Genomic DNA, 19,570 nt, shown 5'->3' on the forward strand with positions numbered 1-19,570 from the left:
GGCCCTCAGGACCGAACAGATGAAAATGCTTGCACATACTCATTTACACATCCTTACATGCACTTACTCACTGCATGTCCAGCCCAAGCGTAGGAGCTGTCCCTTCAGTTAGGGTTCAAATAGACGTCTATAATTTGATGTACCACCTTGCTTTCTGCAACAGGGCTGGCTCAGTCTATCAGATATTTAGTTTGTGACTCATTTGATCTCGATATGTTTTGTTTTACCTCTAAAATAGAACACATTACTGTACAGGAAAAAAAAACAACCCTCATGCCATCAGCAGTTGAGGTTGTGGTCAGCTCAATCAATGAGGCTGTTGCACCGCCTTGTGGCAGTTTTATATGATTGCAGTGAGATCCTGAACCACCCACTTTCAACCTTAGACCTTTGGTGTGATATGTGTCAGTCATGGTACAGCGGGAATCATTGGTCAACGGCACCCAGCGTGTGTTTTTCTTGAACTTTGACTTTGGCCGGGAGCAGTGCTGGGATTGGCTTTGGCAGATGCATGTGGATTTCTATTGGTAAATCCTCTCACGCCCACTTCACGTCCCACTGACGCCAAGTTGAAGGTGAAAGCCCTCTTATCGTCCCATGCTTTGCTCCCGTCAGCTGTCCCGGTGAGAGCGTGTTGTCACCACAATCTTCACTAAAATACACAACAACTATGTCGGTGTTTTGTGAGGTCCCACTCGCAGCCCCTGTAGCTGTCTTCAAGCTGTCGCAGGATTTCAATAACGACCAATTTCCCAAGAAGGTGAACCTCGGAGTGGGAGGTAAGTTGTCCCAAAACGATTCTGTGAACTGTATCATGAATTCTAATTTCTTCCATGTACTACATGTTGTTCTGAGGGTTGCCAGGAAATTTGATAGCAGATGACAAACTATACCCACAGTGCTGCAGATGATCAGCGGCTGCTAGGCCACTGGGAAACGTAGGCAACACAATGTTGAGTGCATAAAAAGTCATGAGTAGGCCTGAAACAAATCGATTGACAGAAAATACATATTTTGACAATGCAGCAGCCTCATCGCTTCAGATATTGTTCAAGACAGAACAAAAGTATCAATTGCCAGCTTTCTTAGTGGGAAGGATTTGCTGCTTTTATTATCTCACTTGATAAACTGAATATCTTTGAGTTTTTGAAGACGTCACATGGGGCTTGTGATTTACATGTTTCACTATTTGAAAAGTCCTAACGCAAAAGATCATGCATTTAATGCCGGTGGAGAAAAAAAAACTCCCCGTAGATGACATTCAGCCTGAAACTTACTTAGTGAGTTGCAAAGCAAGTTGATGGTCTCTGTTCTGAAGATAAAAAGGCGGTTGCATACTTTAGTCCTTATCAGGTGGTGACCTGGAGTTCAGTCAACAGAGGGGCCAGCGGGACATTTCTGTTATCGTTACCCAGGAAGAGTGTCCTTACCCATCTTAAACTCATACTTATCTAAAATGTAATCACTAAGCAATGCATCAAGGCCTCACACTTGCCTCCATTTTATTGTACAATACCAGTTTCCTTAAATTATTCGTTGCAGCCTACCGGACAGATGAGGGCCAGCCATGGGTTTTGCCAGTGGTTAAAAAGGTTGAAAAAATCATTGTGCATGACGACAGCCTAAACCACGAGTACCTGCCCATCCTGGGCCTGCCTGACTTCAGATCCTCGGCTTCTAAGATCGCACTGGGAGATGACAGTCCTGCCATCCAGGAGAACAGGGTATGTGTAGGATTCATTTTGAATCTCTTTACATTCAAACCATTTCAACCGTCTGTTTCTGTCACTGCCAGGTGGGGGCTGTCCAATGTCTGGGTGGTACAGGTGCTTTGAAGATGGGCGCAGAATTTCTCTGTCGTTTCTACAACGGAAGCAAAAACACCAACACACCCATCTATGTGTCCGCACCTACCTGGGGTATGTCCACTCATACACACAAAGCAACAGTGTAGAGTGGAGATGAACACAGAGATTAGCTCCTCACTCGTGGACTTTGACCTGTTTATCCTTCACAGAGACTTTGTATCGTCTGAAGATAGATTATAGACTCAAGATGTGGAGTGTTCTATTTTTTAATTGAGCATTTTATCAGTGATCTTGCTTAAGTATCAGTTCCTATGTGAGACACTTTAATAAAACAACCTTTACCTTTTGTAGTTTGAGGAAATACAAACAATAACGTGAGAATACTGGTATCAGAGTTTTACTTACTGTTTGTTTCAGAAAATCACAATGCTGTATTCGCCAATGCCGGCTTTGAGGATGTCCGTCCATACAAGTACTGGGACGCAGAGAAGAGGGGCCTCGATTTAGCTGGTTTCCTTGGCGACCTGGAGGTAAGCAGTGTGTGGGACTCGCGTACGACTTCATCTTGGTCATCAGTCATTTTCATTGGGAGTTTACAGTACTTCTTCTACTCTCTGTTTCCCACAGAGCTGTCCAGTGCACTCTGTCTTTGTCCTGCATGCATGTGCCCATAATCCAACTGGCACAGACCCCACACCGGAGCAATGGATGCAGATTGCAGAAATTCTGATGGTATTATCCACGTACATGCACACACACACATACAAGCCAGCGCATGCCTGGCCGTGCTGCTGTCTGAACTATCACCACGAACACAAGTGTCCGTTGAAACAGTCGCATTGTTTCGCATGCTGAATGTTTATCATCGTGTGACGATTGTCTATTGCTCTTCTCTTCTTTTCTAGAGGAGGAAGCTGTTTGTGTTCTTTGACTCTGCCTATCAGGGGTTCGCCTCGGGCAGTCTGGATAAAGATGCCTGGGCGATCCGCTACTTTGTCTCCATGGGCTTTGAAATGTTCTGTGCCCAGTCGTTCTCCAAGAACTTTGGCCTCTACAGTGAGTGACGTCTGGGTGCATTACGTCGTAGATCACTAGCTTGCAAGAGAGCAATTAAAGAGTGACATTCTTTGTACTGTTCCTAATCTTAATGACAGTCCTGAGCGCTTTCGATGGCGACATTTAATAGTAGAATAAAGGATAAGCTCCCAATTGAGATTGCTGCAATCTTCGTCCGCGCTCGTCTTATTTTTAAAACACGACAAATATGTGTATGACCACCAGCATATGGCTAAAAGGTACAGTAACAGTGTCAGTGTTGCCGCCTACAGGTTAAAGGAAGTAATAGCTACAACATTGTTTGATGCTTGACATGTGTTTGTCCTCGTCAGATGAGCGTGTGGGCAACCTGACCATTGTGGCTCATGATGCAGACAACCTGAAGCGAGTTCTGTCCCAGATGGAGAAGATTGTCAGGACCACTTGGTCCAACCCACCGTCTCAGGGAGCTCGCATTGTTGCCATCACTCTCAATTCACCTGAGCTCTTTACTGAATGGTCAGCACAGAATATCCCTTTAAAAAGAACACTCAAAGCACTGTACGATGTATACAGGCATGAAGATAATGTAGAGGTCTTATCTGTTTCCTTGTCTTAAGGAAGGACAATGTGAAGACCATGGCTGACAGGGTTTTGTTGATGAGGGCTCAGCTGAAAGCGAAGCTTCAAGCTCTGGGGACACCGGGCACCTGGGACCACATCACCGAGCAGATTGGCATGTTCAGCTTCACAGGCCTCAACCGTGAGTACAAACATGCACACCACGCGAACGTTTTCTAATGTGTCCATAACTTTTAGAGATGCCCCGTCCATGTTCTTTTTGACAGATTGCTGACCGTCGATGAGCCATTTCGGCTGATACAAATAGTTTTTGTCGTTTTGTTTTGTTATAAGTGCTGCTATACGAGGCTCCGGACTTAATTTGTTTTCACCACCGTCCCAAAAAATCATTTCAACCACTCTGAAGTCAGTGTAAACCGTCAGAAATTCCTTTACTTTGTTCTTGTCATCCATGGTGGTTATTTGCATAAAAACACACAATTGACATGATTAGGAAATAAAAATGTATATTTGTTGATAAATGAATAATAAATAATTTAGTTTCTTCCCAAAAACTAATGTCTAATACTCACTTTTCCTGAATAGAGCCTGAACACATCATCATAACTGAAAAGAAGCTCCGTATGTTAGCTTTTAGTTGTTGCTGCCAACCTCAACACATTTATTGCTCACAGTGTAGCATAATCAGAGATGTGCGACGATTAATGACGATATCTTGATCGCTTATCTTTCATTGAATATCTGCCAATAACTAAATAAAACTTTATTTTACACTATGATGGTTGTTTAATTGATGTGCTGTTCACATGCGTGTTGAACTGCGAGGGGGGATCCATACGAATTACACATCAACTGCAGTCCATCACATTACTGTTTCCCTTTGATACAAACAAATATCGTGATAATCACTGAATAGTTAAATCTGGTTCTGCTCTATTACCTTCAGCCAAACAAGTGGAGTATATGGTGAAGGAGAGACACATCTACCTAATGGCCAGTGGTCGCATCAACATGTGCGGTTTGACCAGCAAGAACATCGACTACGTGGCTGAGTCCATCCATGAGGCCGTCACCAAGGTCCAGTAGAAGACTACACTACCCACAGTTCTCGGTTCTTCCTCCTGCCCGGCCGTGAGCCACCTGATTCCAGGCAAAGTGTTTGTATCCAGTCGGTTTCCTGGAGAAAACATACACTCTTATTTGCGCAAACATCTTTCAGCTCACTGGCATTGTTTATGCTAAGCTAGGCTAAAGACTTCTTAGATCTATTTCTATCTGAACGCACAAATGGGAATTATTCCTTCGAGTAATTGTTCATAATTTGTCCCTGTTTTCTTCGTGTTGGTCTCCCGTTTATAGTGTGTACTTTGTGTGACATCACAGATGTTCTACATGTAGTGTCCTTTTTGAGTACGTGTCTTCACCAGGACCTTTGCGTGGGTCAGTATACATCTGTGCCTGTGTTTCTTACCCCAGCAGTGCTGACTCAACTTTCTAAAAATGTTTAATGTCATACTGTTATGATTCATCCATTCCAAGTGTTAAAAACGTGCAGTAATTGGCACGTATGATTAACGGCTGTTAAGAGCACTGACCAAACTGGCTCAATGCAGCTTGAGTGAGTATTTACGTCCTCTATCATGAGAGAAGTAGCAGTATTATGTTCACTGCTGTTTGCAATGTGAACAAGAGATGAGTGTTCTCAGGGGGAGATTTTTAACTTGAACTATGTAATTTATAAATGCTACTGTGTAAGAAGTGTTTTTATTTCTGGTTTGTGTTGAGTGAGCACAAGTGGTTCGGAACTATTCTAACACGTGTCGTGACTCCAGAGTAATCTCCGTTTTCACAGCTGAGTGCTTTTATGTTTCTGGTTGCGTCGGACACCTGCCGAATTAATGTTGAGTTGGTACACTGATTGTCTGTTCGTGGCACTAGTGCACTATTATGTAAGACTCTGGTGTCAGTGGCAGGTTGCTGTCCTGTCACTGTGCACAGTACACCAATAAATCAGTCGTAATGTTATGCAAATGAAGCCAATGTGAGGATTAACTACTCTAATAAAGAACTATGGATAGCATGTTTGTGGTGGGGTCACATGTGTTGGAACTGATTTAATGATGAGGTTAAAACAGCCTTCACAAGCCCATGTACAAGTCATTTGAAGTGAATGATTGTAGCAAAATATAATACAGTGTACACTTTATAGTCGTTTGGATTTGGCAAATATAAGTGAAAGAGACAAAACAAATTAGACAAGAATAATATAATTAGTTCAGTCAATTTATTAATAATTGAATAAAACCTTGTGTAGAACATATGGTCTGTCTCTTTATATCTTTGGGTAACTTATATAATCTTCTACATTTTACATTACAAAATTAAACTTAGCTTTTTTTTTAATCGCAAACAAACTGTACATCAATCCTCACAAATATGAATCTGTGTTAACCAACTGCAAAATCTTTCAAAGCATTCAGCTGAGAGACTTTATGATTCACAGATTCTCTTGCTCCATGTCGGTTGTCAGATCAAAAGATTTCCCGTTTGGACTTTCTGTGGGGTCAATGCGAACAGCTTAGCAGTGCAGTGTCCTTTGTACTTCCATAGCCTTACCGAGCAGAATGAATGATGTCACTGTATGTCTTTCTCCCTCTGTTCTGTTGGGCAATGTTCCTGCCAAGATTTCACAACGCAGAGCAGCTTAGTCCAACCTGAGCTGCAGCTACCGCTCCCTTTTTAAAAAGGATCGAATGATTATTTCAACAATAGACGATTTCTAGAACAATTGCTGAATTCTTTCCTTCAATAAGCCGCATCCTATCGCCTCCTCCATGCAGCCTTGTTTCAGTGTTTATTGCACTTGTACCTTTTTCTCAACCGAAGCAATTAAAACTTTCGATTCATTTTAAAACCGAAAGTCACTTAAGATTTCAGTCAGTCACTCACTGCACCTTTGTGAAGAGAAGTTACTGCAGATCGTCCTATTCATGCGTTTTACTTAAGCATGCATATGGAGAAACAGGGCTTTCTACAGGGCATACTACTACAGTAAAAGCAGCATAAACATGCAAGTAGCAACTACTCTTTCCTCGAGAATACTCATAATATCCATCTGGATCCCCAGACCCAAACCCCAATACCCCTAGCATATTTTTAATTGGTGTATACAGTTTTAGTAAGATGAACTGTACATAGAAAAGTGTCTAATGTGGTAGCTAATGGTGTGAAGATGATCGCCTACACGCTTTCTACTGGATGAAAACAAACAGGCTAATGCCTTTTTCCAGAGGCGGTAACATCAAGGGAAAGGGTAGATAAGTGTTTGTTTAATAGAAACACTAAAACTGTGTCCATACAGCTACATATGCAGTGAGAAGGGAATGTTTGGATGGGAAGACATACCACACAGACTGTATGTAGGACAAATGCATTACTGTGGAAAGGACTCATTTACTGAATGTATGCGTGTATGTGGTAGCCATTTACACCATGCAAGGTAACTTATATTGCTGTCGTCAGTTCCTTTTCGTAATTCTGACACTTTCATGTAAAAATCAGCAAAGAAATTGGATTGTTTCAACCACAGGTATTTTCAAAATTGAACACACCCTTCTGAACTTTCTGAGAGGTCAGTCAGTGTGTACAATAAGTGGTCATTCAAGCTGAAAATTAATTTATGGCTTTTTCATAATTGTTCTTATAACTTGGCGTAAAGATTGTGCTCTTGTCTTGTGGCTTTTTATTCTTAGCCAATGGCTAGTGTGTCTGGTACTGTTGGCAGTCGGTGTCATTGCTATGGCAACATTAGGACAGTTCCCTGTGCAAACAACATTTACATTATGTGGGAACTGCCTCACAATAACAAATATGAATAAAATAAAAGTCTTGTATTCATTGTTTGATCTCGTCAAATGTTAAAGCTGGCTCAGAAAAAAATGACCTATCATTTCCATATTGAGAGATCTTGTCGAGTCCAGATGGCTTAAATGAGATGATTCAACGTTAACATTGTGGACAAAGCAAGATTTCCCCGTTTACTACAAAAACATGTGATCAAAATCTCCATGCAGTCCAGTGTAAGGCTGGATAAATCCAAGACTATGTTGTTTAGATTTGTCCAATCAAGTTTTTTTCAGATCTGTCCCCCTTATTATCAGCAGTCCCTTTAAGGGTGTGAAGTCAGGCAGAGGTGGGACAGAGTGTGCCTGAGTGTTACTGGTGGCTACACCACATGAGAATGGCTCAGTCTCCTGTGAGAACTGTGTCAGAGCATGGAGGGAGTCTATGAGGGGGGTGGCTGCTTAATAAGGAGAACCAGTGAGTGATGAAGAGTAAGAAGCTTCATCCCTCCTCCTCCTCAGTGTCACTGTGCTAGCTCGTCACTGGTGGTTGCTCTGAACCTTCCTCCAAACTCTGTTCTCTGTCCCGAGACTTTTTCCTCCTCTTGTTGCCTAGAAACAGAGGAGAAATTCAGGTCATCACTGGTTAAAAACACCTGTCGTCACCTGTAGCTGCGTCAGTTTTCTTCTGATATTCTCATCCTTACATTTACTGCGATTGTTTTTAAACTATCTCACATCTGCTGTTAACTGAAGTAACGTTAGCAGCGCTAAGCAGCACAGCTACCGCCCCCAAAGAATGAATTAAAGTAAATGAGTCATATCCTATCTGAGCCAACAGATGCATCTGGAGAATCTGCTCTGCTGAAAAGGAGTAGGTTGCAGCGAGGGCCACTACACATCACCTGTTGCTAAGATACCTATGTCTGACAGAGAAGTTGGGGCGCATGTGACGGTGCGTGGGGGTGTGCTGTTGCATCGGTGTTCGTGACAAATTGCTCGCTTACTCAATTTACGCAGCAGCTTCTTGCCAATGTTCTCCTCCGAGCTGGACAGAGACAGGGAGCTGATGAAGGGAGAGGTGGAGGGTTGGGACTCTGTAGGCACGTCTGAGAGAGAACGTTTGAGAGAGTTAGACAGAGTGTAGATGGAGGGAAATAACCCCCAGACCTACGGTGATATGTACTGTAAACAGCATACAAGATAAAAAACCAGTTTGCTTTTTTTAGGAAAACTGAGCTAAATGGGATCACAAGAAGGAATCAACAAACATCTCCTGGTTGAGGAACGGTGTGTTCACATACTTCTGTAATAAAACCCTTGAAACGTGACATAAAAATGTTGTGTAACAGTCGAAAAAGTAGAGACGAGTCATAAACTCAGCAACGTGACTCAGTAAAGTGAGTTACACAGCAATATATATCTGAAGTTTATGTTGATATATAAGTTTAGCTGACAACACCATAAGCTAACAAGTAAAGCGGTAGCAGCAACATTCTTGAGTATATTGAATGGGGGGGGGGTGATAGCATTTGGATTAAACTGTTCTTTTGAGAGGAATAGTATGTTATTTCTTCTTTAAATGTTTCATAATTCTTTGACTGAAACCTTTCAACTAAAAACACTCAGCACTGGCATGTGCGTGTCGTTTGCCATTATTTACCACCGTTGTTTTTTCTGTTTTTTCAATTTCTGGACATTGTGTACATTTGCAAAGGAACAAACTAAGAATCCCTGGGATTCATGAGCTTTTTTTTTTCCAGTCAGGATGCATGTAGCAGCACTCACCATTCTCTCCATAATATTCTGGCCGGTCCTCATGGATGTAGGGAATCTCATCCATGCGGAGAAACGCCGTATCATTTGGACTCCTCTGCCCATCGGATTTACTGCCTGTGAAGAGGGATTGAGACCAATCAGCCTGAAACCAACTGCTATGATCCACACAACAGCTGCTGGTTTGTAGCTCTGCCTGTAGAGGGAGGTAAAGAACTTTACATTTTTCGAGCGATGGGTTTTTGAGGTTCCAGTGAGTTTAAAATGACAGTAGATTAAAAGTACGAGGTTTAAATTGCAGCTAAAGATGAGCTACAACTAACATGTGAAATGTGTTGTGTTGTGATTGAACATAAAACCTGGTGGAAGGTAAATAACTGGATGCTCCTCTTTTATTGACAACCAGCTGAACCATCTGTGCAATGACACACAGCGTAAGACAGATGCCATCTGTCTTACGCTGTGTGTCATTGCACAGATGGTGTGTGGGAAATCCTTTAAGCCTTGAAACCAGTACCGATTGGATGATGCCATGTTTGCACCCGTTTTGTGAGTGAGTCACTATGGATGTTTAAGTTGGAGGATTCATTCTTTACTGATAAATCTAAAGGAAGTAGATTAAACGTGCTTTTTCTGACCTTATTCTGGGTCAAGCATTTTCATTTGTTTTCTCATTTACTAATGTGGCTAGCGTTGGTACGAACAGCTTTTTTCATGTCGTTCATCACGTATCGCTTCTGTCAGACAGGTTTTTGGCCCTTAACCCACAAAGCACTTCAATCAGTGTGTTTGGTCCTTTGAACCACCTCTTGCTTCCTCTTTCTCATGGAGCTAGATCATCATTTACATGCCAGGGCTTTGGTGTTGCTCTTAACAGTGAGCAGGGGAAATGTTAAAATAAACGAATGTATTTAAGAGCGTATGGAGGAAAGATCGCCCAGCTCTAGTTATATGTGGATTACGGCTGCTGATAGCTGATATTTGTGTCAACCTTCACGCCAACACCAAAATGTTACAAAATGTTTCCTTTAGAATTCTATGAAACAGCATTTAGACCTTAAAAGATCTGCACTGGAATCTACACAGAGGAATAGCTTCAGAGCCAGTGGCTCTTCAGGGATACACACCTAACACACCAATTCAACCGAAGTTTTTCATCAGTGATAAAGCCAATTAAAATGAAAGGACAGATTATCAAAGTTGTAATCGATTATTTTTCAATGGATTAATTGACATATCATTTTAGCACTTAAACCAACTCACCGTTGTGCCGTAAATACAAGTTGCACAGTCAACATATTCTATCACGGCATCTGCACCACACTTACGGACGATACGGTTTCTTTCATTGAGCTGGCAGGTGTTGCGAAGGCCACCGTGGGGATGGAGATGTGCAACGCGTGCCAGCCCCAGACGAGTGTGTGTGAGGGGGAGGGCGATGCTGTGTGAGCGGACCTCTGGGACCGCAGGCCTCCCTTTAGCGTCGGGATAAACCGGGTCTGGAGTCTGAGGGGAGCTGTCCATCCTGGTGGCCATGAGGGCGTTCTGGTAGTGGTTCCTGGTGATCTGTGGGGACATAGAAAGCATGTTTAAGATCTGTGCATACATGGCTGCCTGTCTAACTCCAGTGTGCGTGGACAGGGGGAAACATGGACTGCATTGGGAAGAAGAGGTGAAGGGAGAGGGCAAATCCATCATTTAAGATGAAATATTCATGGTTGAAATGGAGCTCAATTATCCCCAGTGATTAAAGGAGAGAGGTATGGAGGGCAGAGTGAGAGACAGGATGACTATGACTATGATTAGGACATATCACATCAAAGGCAAACGCTGCAGCAGAGGAAGAGCTGCATTTTTGGGAATCTTGAAGATTAAATGAAGGGAGTTTAAAAGTGCACTTGCTTGCTTGCGCTCCCAATTTGTTTACATTTGTTTGAGATTATAAAGAGCGGTTGCTGATTTCTTCATACGGTTCAGTGTTGTGTGTGTAGGCATTCTTCAGGGGTAACCTTAATGATCTGCAGGTCTGTGAGCTGTCGAACGGAGTAGTCTGGTAAGTAGACCCCTCCTCCTGTAGTGAGCTGTCCCACGCTGCCTCCACTCAGCAATGAATCTGATTGGTTCAGACCACTGCCTCGGGAGCTATACCTCGGACCTGAACAGAACAGAGCAGAAGAAGAAAACACATTGTTAGCTGTGTATTTCTTACATGCATTATCGCTATTGGGTCAAAAACAGTCGAAAAGTAAGAAATGAGCTAACACACCCAAATCTATCAAAAATGCTCAAATTATATTTTTTAAATGTTTTATGTTTAGCACTGAAGTGAAATAGATGTTTTTGGCTCTGCCCTATTTGTTGTGCACTAATGCTAATTCAATTGTACTTGTTCAACTTTGACTATAGTTGTGCGTACTCCAGCTCTGTCGTTGTCATTTTCAATTTTTTTAGAAATTAAGTAAAACAGTGTCATTGTCTCCGGCTCTCTTCATTGATTTTAACGGACTTAAATTATTGCCAATCTTCACTTTACTTCAATACTGGCCACTCAAGGCAGTTAACGTTGACACGAGTTGCCCCTTTTAAGTCTTTTTTTTCAAACACAAACTGTTCCTTGACAGACCCACACCTTACACAATTACACAATTACGATACCTTTCAAATATATTGTTATATGATATATTCTGTCTGCTGCCATAACTTAAAAGACGCTGTCGTTTAAAAGATGGCGTTCGACATAGAAGTACTTTTTGTGCATTTTGTTGTGTAGGTCTTTTCCATTGACCTATATTCTGCATGGTTTTGATTCGAGCACTGCCTAGCTAAATGTTGGAGAGCAATGAGTCAAAAAAGTCAGTCAAAAAAACAACTTTTGAGATGTGATAATTCTGCAGCTGCTTAAGAGAACATTTGGGATTCTGTAATGTCCGAAGCAAGGATTTTCAATATTTAATGAGGGCTTCTATTTGCCTGTTGTCATTACCCTCATTGTGATATTGATCTGTATTGCTTCATGTGTGCACTTACTTACCAATAGGCAAGGGCGTGATGAGTGCTGGCATGCCATAACAGGAAAACGCTCCATTTTCAAAGCGTAGAGCCTCTTTTCCGATCTCTACCTCCACTCGTCCCTGCAACGCCAAAAACAGCCATTTACAAACATTAGCGATATGGTGTGATAGTTCATTGATTACTCATCTAATGGAGCCTCCCACACAGTAAATATGCAGCAAAACACTGCAATTACAAGCACAGAAGTGATTTTGCTTCATAATTCATCTGCAACTTCTGTCATCAGTATTCTCTGGTTTAAAAGGCAGCAGAAGAGTGTTTTACCTGCAGAACGAGGACAAAGTAGTCCACAGGTTTGTTTCTCTGAAAGAGGTAGTGTTGAAGAGCGTGTTTGTTCTTGGGGTTGAACTTGAGTTCCTGCACAACGCTGGGATGTTTGATGAGACGCAACAAGACCTTCTCTGACAGGTGACACAGCCTAAAAGGTTCCACCTCTACAAGATAAATGCATATAGACACACACACACACACACACACGCACGCACACTTTACACATGTCCTTGTCCTGGTTTTATCCTGCAATCCACTGTGTACTCTGCATGCATGCTCAAACACACATACGATGCTACCTGTTGCCAAGAAGCGGTGTGTTGCGAGCAGCAACTGGGGTGAAATCTTCACCGTCAGCTCATTTTCTCCCAGTTTGAAGATCGAGAAATCCTGCTGTTTCCTCTCGTGGTTGGACACGCGTCTTCTGTTCCGATTATCAGCTGTGAACACACACAGATTGCAAATCATTAAAGTGCACGGAAGCCAGTGCTAATTTCATATTTCATATATGCTCTGATATTACCGATTATTAGTTTGTCTTAGGTACATTAGCCGATTTCTGTTGACACTACAAGTAAGTAGAAGCTACTTTGAGGTGTCACTGACCTCATTAGTTGATGCGAACAGATGTATTGGTAAGTTTATCTCCAGCAGCAGATAGCTTGACATTATCCACCTTTCATTGATAAATTGGCTTATCCTCTGCAGACACGAGATGCATTGAATGCACCAGTGACTCTCTGCATGTAAGTACAACGGTAGCACACTTCAAAATGTTATGTTCATGGCTTATGGGAATTTTTTTTGAAAGTTACTTCCCCAATTGTGTCCAAATACTTTTGGTAAAATCCAGTGAGTGAAGTGAAAGCACAGACCAGATTAAACATGAAGTGAAGGGAGTTTGGCATTTGACTTCCTTTCTGCGGAGAGCCTTTCCAGCCAATTAAAGATGAGCGGATTATGGTGATTATCTGTGAGACTGGGCCATTCATTTACGTTATTTAATTATGCATCGGCAAGGAGCTGGGAGCAACAGAGGAGAGAGCGTGGGATCAATAGTTTAATGAGAAAACAGGAGAGGAGATGGTGGAAAGGAAAACCCATCGTTCTATAAATGCTGAACTGCTACTTGTAACAGCCCTAAATATTACAATATACTGCATTTGTTGTAGAATTCTCAGTGATGTTGTGGCCCACAGAGCTGAACAAACTCTGTCAGCTGCTGGGACAAACTGAAAGAAAATCAATTCAGTGTGGCGGCTGGAAATGTAGTCAAATAGATTCACAGCTAATGCAACAGTGACTTTGAAAACAGTTTCATAATCGGCTTGTTCGTGCGTCATACGTACTAAACAGGTCTGTCTCATCCACAATCTCAGACTTGATGATCTCTTCTATGACGTCCTCCAGGGTGACGATGCCCATCACTTCATAGAAGGGGTCTCCCTCACCTTCGCTGTTCACCCTCTGCACCACAGCCAGGTGGGCCTTGCCTGCATTCATCAGAAAAGGAAAAAAGGCTGAGTTGAAATGTTGATGCTAAAAACTGCCCATTCAATTGAGTTGAGAGGCAACAACCTCAAACTGGATCTGTGCAGAGAGGAAAATCAGCATTAATACACCAACTGGAGCTGAGAGGCCATAAACACAGGAGAGAACTAACTTAGAGCTTGAATATGACATTATTCTAATGTCAGGACGGCCCTTGTTTGTGTGTGTGTGTGTGTGTGTGTGTGAGTGATTCAGACGAGAAGAAAGTGGGCATTGGGGGATTAGTGTGGAGACACTTTGACAGTTTGGAAGACTTGGGCTCTTACGTAAACACTGAGATTATGCAATCAGTCTGGGGATGCCTGCATCTGCTGACTAAACTGCCCATGCTGCTGCCACCTCTGTAAACACACAAACATACACACATACACACTTTACACATCCATGAGCAGACCCAGCGCTCCCTTTCCGTGTGCCTTAGGCTGAACATGACATGCCTGCCGGATACAACGACACAGGTCGCCAGCAGCATCTCCGGAACGAGACAATAAAGCAAATGTGACAAGAAGTTAAAGTTGCCACCACAGTCGAACATCCCCGGGAGAGCAGAACAAAAAAAAACCTGATTGACTGACAGACAGCCATCTCCAAACATGGAACTCTGGCTGTGCGAGATTGGCTGAGATGACGAGGTTGTGCTCAGCGCTCAGCTTGTCAGCTTGTCTGAAGAGCTCAGGTGAGTCAGAGAGTCGGATTTGCCATCAGCTGGTGATGTGCCCGGGCACTGCATTACATCATTCATATGTTACATAATACTCTTGCAGACCGACACACACTTACCAGACTCACACACAGACACATGCCCAGTTTCTCCAGCTCCTTTATAGTCTGTGTGTGGTTTGAGATGTTAATGCATGATGTGGTTGCATATCTTGCAATATGTGTATGTTTGACGTCAGTCTCTGCAAACATTACAGCCATACAATACTATAGGAGGAAATAATTTAGTATTTGTTTCAGTATTTTTTTTTCTCTCCTTGTTTTACACACATGCCCACACAACAACGTATGCACACATTTGGCTTGTAAAAACCATAATGGCTGCCTTTTATGATTTCTTGGCCGTGAACTAAATGTTTTGATTTTATTGTTATGTGATTGTTAAGTGTATTAAATGGTTTCTTGAGTATGTTTGTCTGCTAAATTGACTCAAATACAGCACATTTCATGGGGAAATATTGTACTTTTTACTCCACTTCATCTATTTAGTAATGGATGTATTTAGACTAAGATTTTACATACAAAACATATGATCAGCTTATAAAATATGAAGCATATTGTTATTTATTGATGCAGCTTTCCAACAGTGTATGAAGCAGTTAAATGGATCTAAACCTTAACCAACTACAAAATGAAATCCCAGCTTACATGCTAACGCCCTATTACATATGACTGTGTACCATTAGATTGTATGACTTTTACTTGTAAAGGAGTGTTTCATAACATGTGTTACTACTTTGAATTAATAAGAAATGACATCAGTACTGCTCCCACCACTGAAGCCTCACCCCGATAAATCGACAGATTTACAGCGGATTTTGTGTTGCTCATGATGCCACGACAGCATACATGCATCCGTTATAGAGCGTTGCCTGCCGTATGGAAGTATATCAATGTATCTTCCACTGTTTGCAGTCCTCTCTTCCATTTCTTTCATAACTGGTGACATTTCCTTCCTTTATTCCAACACAGACCTCAGCCCAGCCCATCAGCCTTGTCAGTGAGACGTCTCCACAGCTTCCAGCCGGGCTTCCTGGGCAGCGGGAGCCTATAATCCACGCGAGCAGGAGGTGAGAGGGGAAGGGAAAGGTTGGAGCTGAATTTTTCATGGTTGCTCTGCAGGTTTGTATGGCGACAACCCACAGAGGGAAAGAAGCTTCAAAGTCACCGCGGGCTAACAATTAGGTGCACACACACACACACGCAATCTAAAGGTGACCTTTTCACCGAACCTTCTCTATAAACAACACACAATAAGGAAACACACAGGGTCAGACTGGGGCCCATGGATCACAAGTGTCAGACCAAACCTACCCTTCATAATCCTGACCAAAATAAAGCTGTAAACCTCGTGACCTGTAAGTGGCAATCTCATTTATTACCCTGTCACGGTGTCCACGGTGTCCCCCTTTCACATTCTAATCAGAACAACTGCTGCCTCTGACCGACATCTATTGAGCTCTCGCTCTGTCAAGGAAACAGGTTTACATTCTAATCCCCCAAACATAAGCCAATGTCTGTGAAATCCTTACATAACAGCCATTCCAGTAGTCTCTCAAATGTCTCCATTTTACCGCGTGACAGCATCAGGGGAGCAGTTTGAGCCGTTCGCTGCTCAGAATCATATTCAAATGTTATCATCCAGACTGAATGGGGCCCCTGGGGAGAAGCGACACCTTTTCTCGGTAGTGAACGGATGCTATTTATCACTGCATGTGTACGAGTGCTGTGATACTGAATGCCCTTATCAGCAAAGATGCTTATCAGACAAAATATCTGTGAGTCAGAGAGAGATAGAGATGCTGTTCATTGCCTATACTGACATTCCAGGGAGGGTAAATGCCTGCACTCTTGCTAAATTCCTTTTCGACATGACATTAAAGTGCAGATCCGATAACTAAAGCTCAGAATATAAAAAGGGGAAACAAGCAGGGGTGAAGGGGGCATACAGAGTTCAGTGCTGTTGTCATGGGAAAATGGCTTTTACTACATACATTTTCAAGGTAACCCCAATCTGATCCTGGGTAGCCTCTAACTTCTTCTTTTTTATGGCTGAACTAGACTCACTGTGTGACAGTGTATCAGATTTCACACATGGCTCCCACTGCTCTTGGGATCAAAGGGCTTTACTGACAGGCCCACTGTGAGCCAATGGACTGATGACATTGACTTCTGCACTGAAAACGTTTTCAGTGCACAGTGACTTCAAAACACTTTTAACTCCTAGGTGGCGGGAGGTAGCTTTGAGACTGTTCCCAGACATGCATATGGTGCCTCCCACACTCGACACGGACTTCTTACTCTTAAGTTATACGTGCTGAACATGCAATAACAAAAGACACAGCTCTCTCCCGGAGAGCACTTCTGAGACCTGACATCTGATATGATTTAAAGTGGAGTTACCTCTCTTAAATTCCTCCAGCATCACATCCAGTTTGGTGTCGTTGAACACGCAGTGCATGGGATGCTTGTAAAACTGAGTAATAGTTTTTAGGGGAGTGCAATCGTCAGGATCCACGAAGGCCAAGTCTTTGACAAACAGGATGTCCACGATGTTGGAACTCTCGTTCTCGTAGACCGGAATCCGGGTGAAACCGCTCTGCATCACGTCCGACATGGTGCAAAAATCCAGCGTGGCGTCCAAGGACAGCATGTAGCAGTCCGCCAGCGGGGTCAGCACATCCTCCACGGTCTTGGTCCTCAGCTCCAGGGCTCCCTGTATGATGTTGAGCTCCTCTTTGACCAGGTCGTGGTACGGATCTGTGACGCGTAACATGGCCACCAACTTCTCCCTGGTGTAGAAGCTACTAATCTCTTGGTGCAGCAGGATGTCCAAAATCTTTGAGACTGGGTAGGCGATGGGGAAAAACACCAGCATCAGCAGGCGGGTCGCGCAGAGGGTCTTGGAGGCGATGGCGAGACTGTGCCTGGACGCCAGGGAGTGAGGTAAAATCTCGCCAATGAAGAATATCCCCAAAGTGCAAGAGGCAGTTGAGAGAGCTGTCATTCCTAAAATCTGGCACATCCACACCACAAAGCATGTATTTGTAAGCACGTTGCCAAGCACCACGGTGCAAAGGATGTAGTTTCCATGTTTACGCACCGACTCTATCTTTCGTGCGTATTTCTGCTCCTTCTCTGTGCCACTGTTTTGCAGGACCTGCAGCTCCACGGGGTCCAGAGCCAGCATGCTTATGTTCAGACCGCTGCAGAGCGCAGACAGTGCTAACAAGAGTACGGAGACACCTGCCTGGAGCCAAACATCTGCATCTGGAGGTCTCTCCACCACCGCCAACCAGAAGTCTTTGGTGCTGAAATGTTCCCATTTCACTCCATCAAACGCGCACATGGAGTAGTATTTGATGACATCGCCTCTGCGCAGGTCTTTCGCGAGCAGCTCCACCAAAACTGAGTTGTGACTTGAGGCAGATCTGAAAGAGCCCAGCAGCTCGATGTCTGAGCTCTGGGCATTCTCCTCTTCGCAGGGATTCCCTGTGGACCGCCTCTCCGTGTCCCCGCTTTCCCCACCTGGTTCCTCTATGAACGCGATCCACGGAGCGGCAGGAGCGGCGTCAGGTCTGCCGCTGACGTTCAGGCTGTTGGGATACTCCGTAGCAGGAAATGTGGAGAAGTAAACCCTCAGTATGAAGCGGGTCCCCTCGACCGCCCTCAGTACCCCATCCTGCACGGACAACTCTCCGCTCTGGGTGTCTTCCGGCCGGACGCCGAGCAGTGCTGCTGTCGGGGCCGGCAGAGAGGAGAGGGTGACGGTGAGAAGTAGGAGAGAAAGCTGGTGCGGATGCAGGATGCAGCAGAGAGCATCCGCAGCATCCGCAGCCATCATGCTGAATGAACTACTGAAGGGCACGGGAGAACTAGGTCACGTGGTCTGCGGATGGGCTGGATGGAGCAGCAGCAGCAGCTGGGTGGCCATATCCACGCAGAAGAGAATGGGTACGAGAGAGAGAGAGAGAGAGAGAGAGAGAGAGAGAGAGAGAGAGAGAGAGAGAGAGAGAGAGGGCACCATAGTCTTTAAATATGCATGACAAATCGTGACGTAGGCCTGTCTTATTTGCTTTCTGCCACTTTCTAAAAATAGAAGGCAGGAAATGCCCAGTCATGAATGATTAATGTGATACACACGGGATCAAACAACACTTACCTTTAGAATAAATGCAAAGCACAAATGTAACCTTTACGATGAGGGAAAAACACAGATGAATACATAATGTAGAGGCTCACCACAAACATAATTGAGATCATATATCGCTGAGTTTTAAGGAACGCAATCGTAGAGCTTTTATTTGTAATATTACACAGCTAAAATTTGTTTTTGCTGTCTCCACTAGATGGCAGTATTATCCTCTGTTTCTGAAAATAAGTCTACTCTACCCAGATCCTAGTACAGATATCAGGCTTATTACACGGGATAATGTGTTTGGATTTACTTATTTGTCATAAGATATCCATTTGTTTTTCAAAATTCACATCCTGTAATAAATTGAATAATTGTTATAGTCTTTCAACATATTTTAGAAGGATGTATTTGGATCCTACAGCTTTATAATCACATACAACTTTTATATACCATGGAATGCATTATACATACAGACCGACCTGTTAATGGGACGACCACATATGAAGTTGGCATTTTAATATTAGGAACATGAAATATGAATTCGGATTCAAGAAAATGTATTTCCATAACAGTTATTGCAGATTGATCAGCTGCTCTTGAATGTAAAGCCCTCGTGCAGCAAACGTGGATGGTCGCCTGTCAGATTTACTTGGTAGGAAACTGAAGGTGAGAACTGAGTTCTGCCAGGTCTTTAACACTTCCACAGTCTCTCTGCTCTCCATCAGCCACACATCCACAACATTTGGAGAAAAATACTTAAACTATCTGGCCACTTC

At 43.3% G+C, this 19,570-nt stretch overlaps 2 protein-coding genes across 2 annotated transcripts; one reads left to right on the forward strand and one right to left on the reverse strand.

The window, feature by feature from the left end:
- Positions 1-670: 670 nt before the first annotated feature.
- Positions 671-4,511, forward strand: got1 (glutamic-oxaloacetic transaminase 1, soluble; the record flags this gene model as incomplete). Its single annotated transcript, XM_079279603.1, has 9 exons — positions 671-779; positions 1,543-1,724; positions 1,796-1,919; positions 2,226-2,338; positions 2,436-2,540; positions 2,714-2,864; positions 3,197-3,362; positions 3,464-3,606; positions 4,372-4,511. 9 exons carry the CDS (start codon positions 671-673, stop codon positions 4,509-4,511), a joined length of 1,233 nt encoding a protein of 410 aa, XP_079135729.1.
- Positions 4,512-7,799: 3,288 nt separating this feature from the next.
- Positions 7,800-18,515, reverse strand: cnnm1 (cyclin and CBS domain divalent metal cation transport mediator 1; the record flags this gene model as incomplete). The annotated part of the gene is made up of 10 exons (XM_079279583.1): positions 17,060-18,515; positions 13,735-13,878; positions 12,685-12,825; positions 12,380-12,549; positions 12,075-12,174; positions 11,053-11,198; positions 10,368-10,609; positions 9,056-9,156; positions 8,275-8,376; positions 7,800-7,879 (listed from the first exon to the last, which is right to left on the reverse strand). The coding sequence occupies exons 1-10, from the start codon at positions 18,498-18,500 to the stop codon at positions 7,800-7,802; spliced, it is 2,667 nt and encodes an 888-aa protein (XP_079135709.1). The 5' UTR covers positions 18,501-18,515.
- Between the last annotated feature and the right edge of the window lie 1,055 nt (positions 18,516-19,570).

The sequence above is a fragment of the Melanostigma gelatinosum genome (genome assembly GCF_949748355.1).
Source record: "Melanostigma gelatinosum genome assembly, chromosome: 12".
NCBI lineage: Eukaryota > Metazoa > Chordata > Actinopteri > Perciformes > Zoarcidae > Melanostigma > Melanostigma gelatinosum.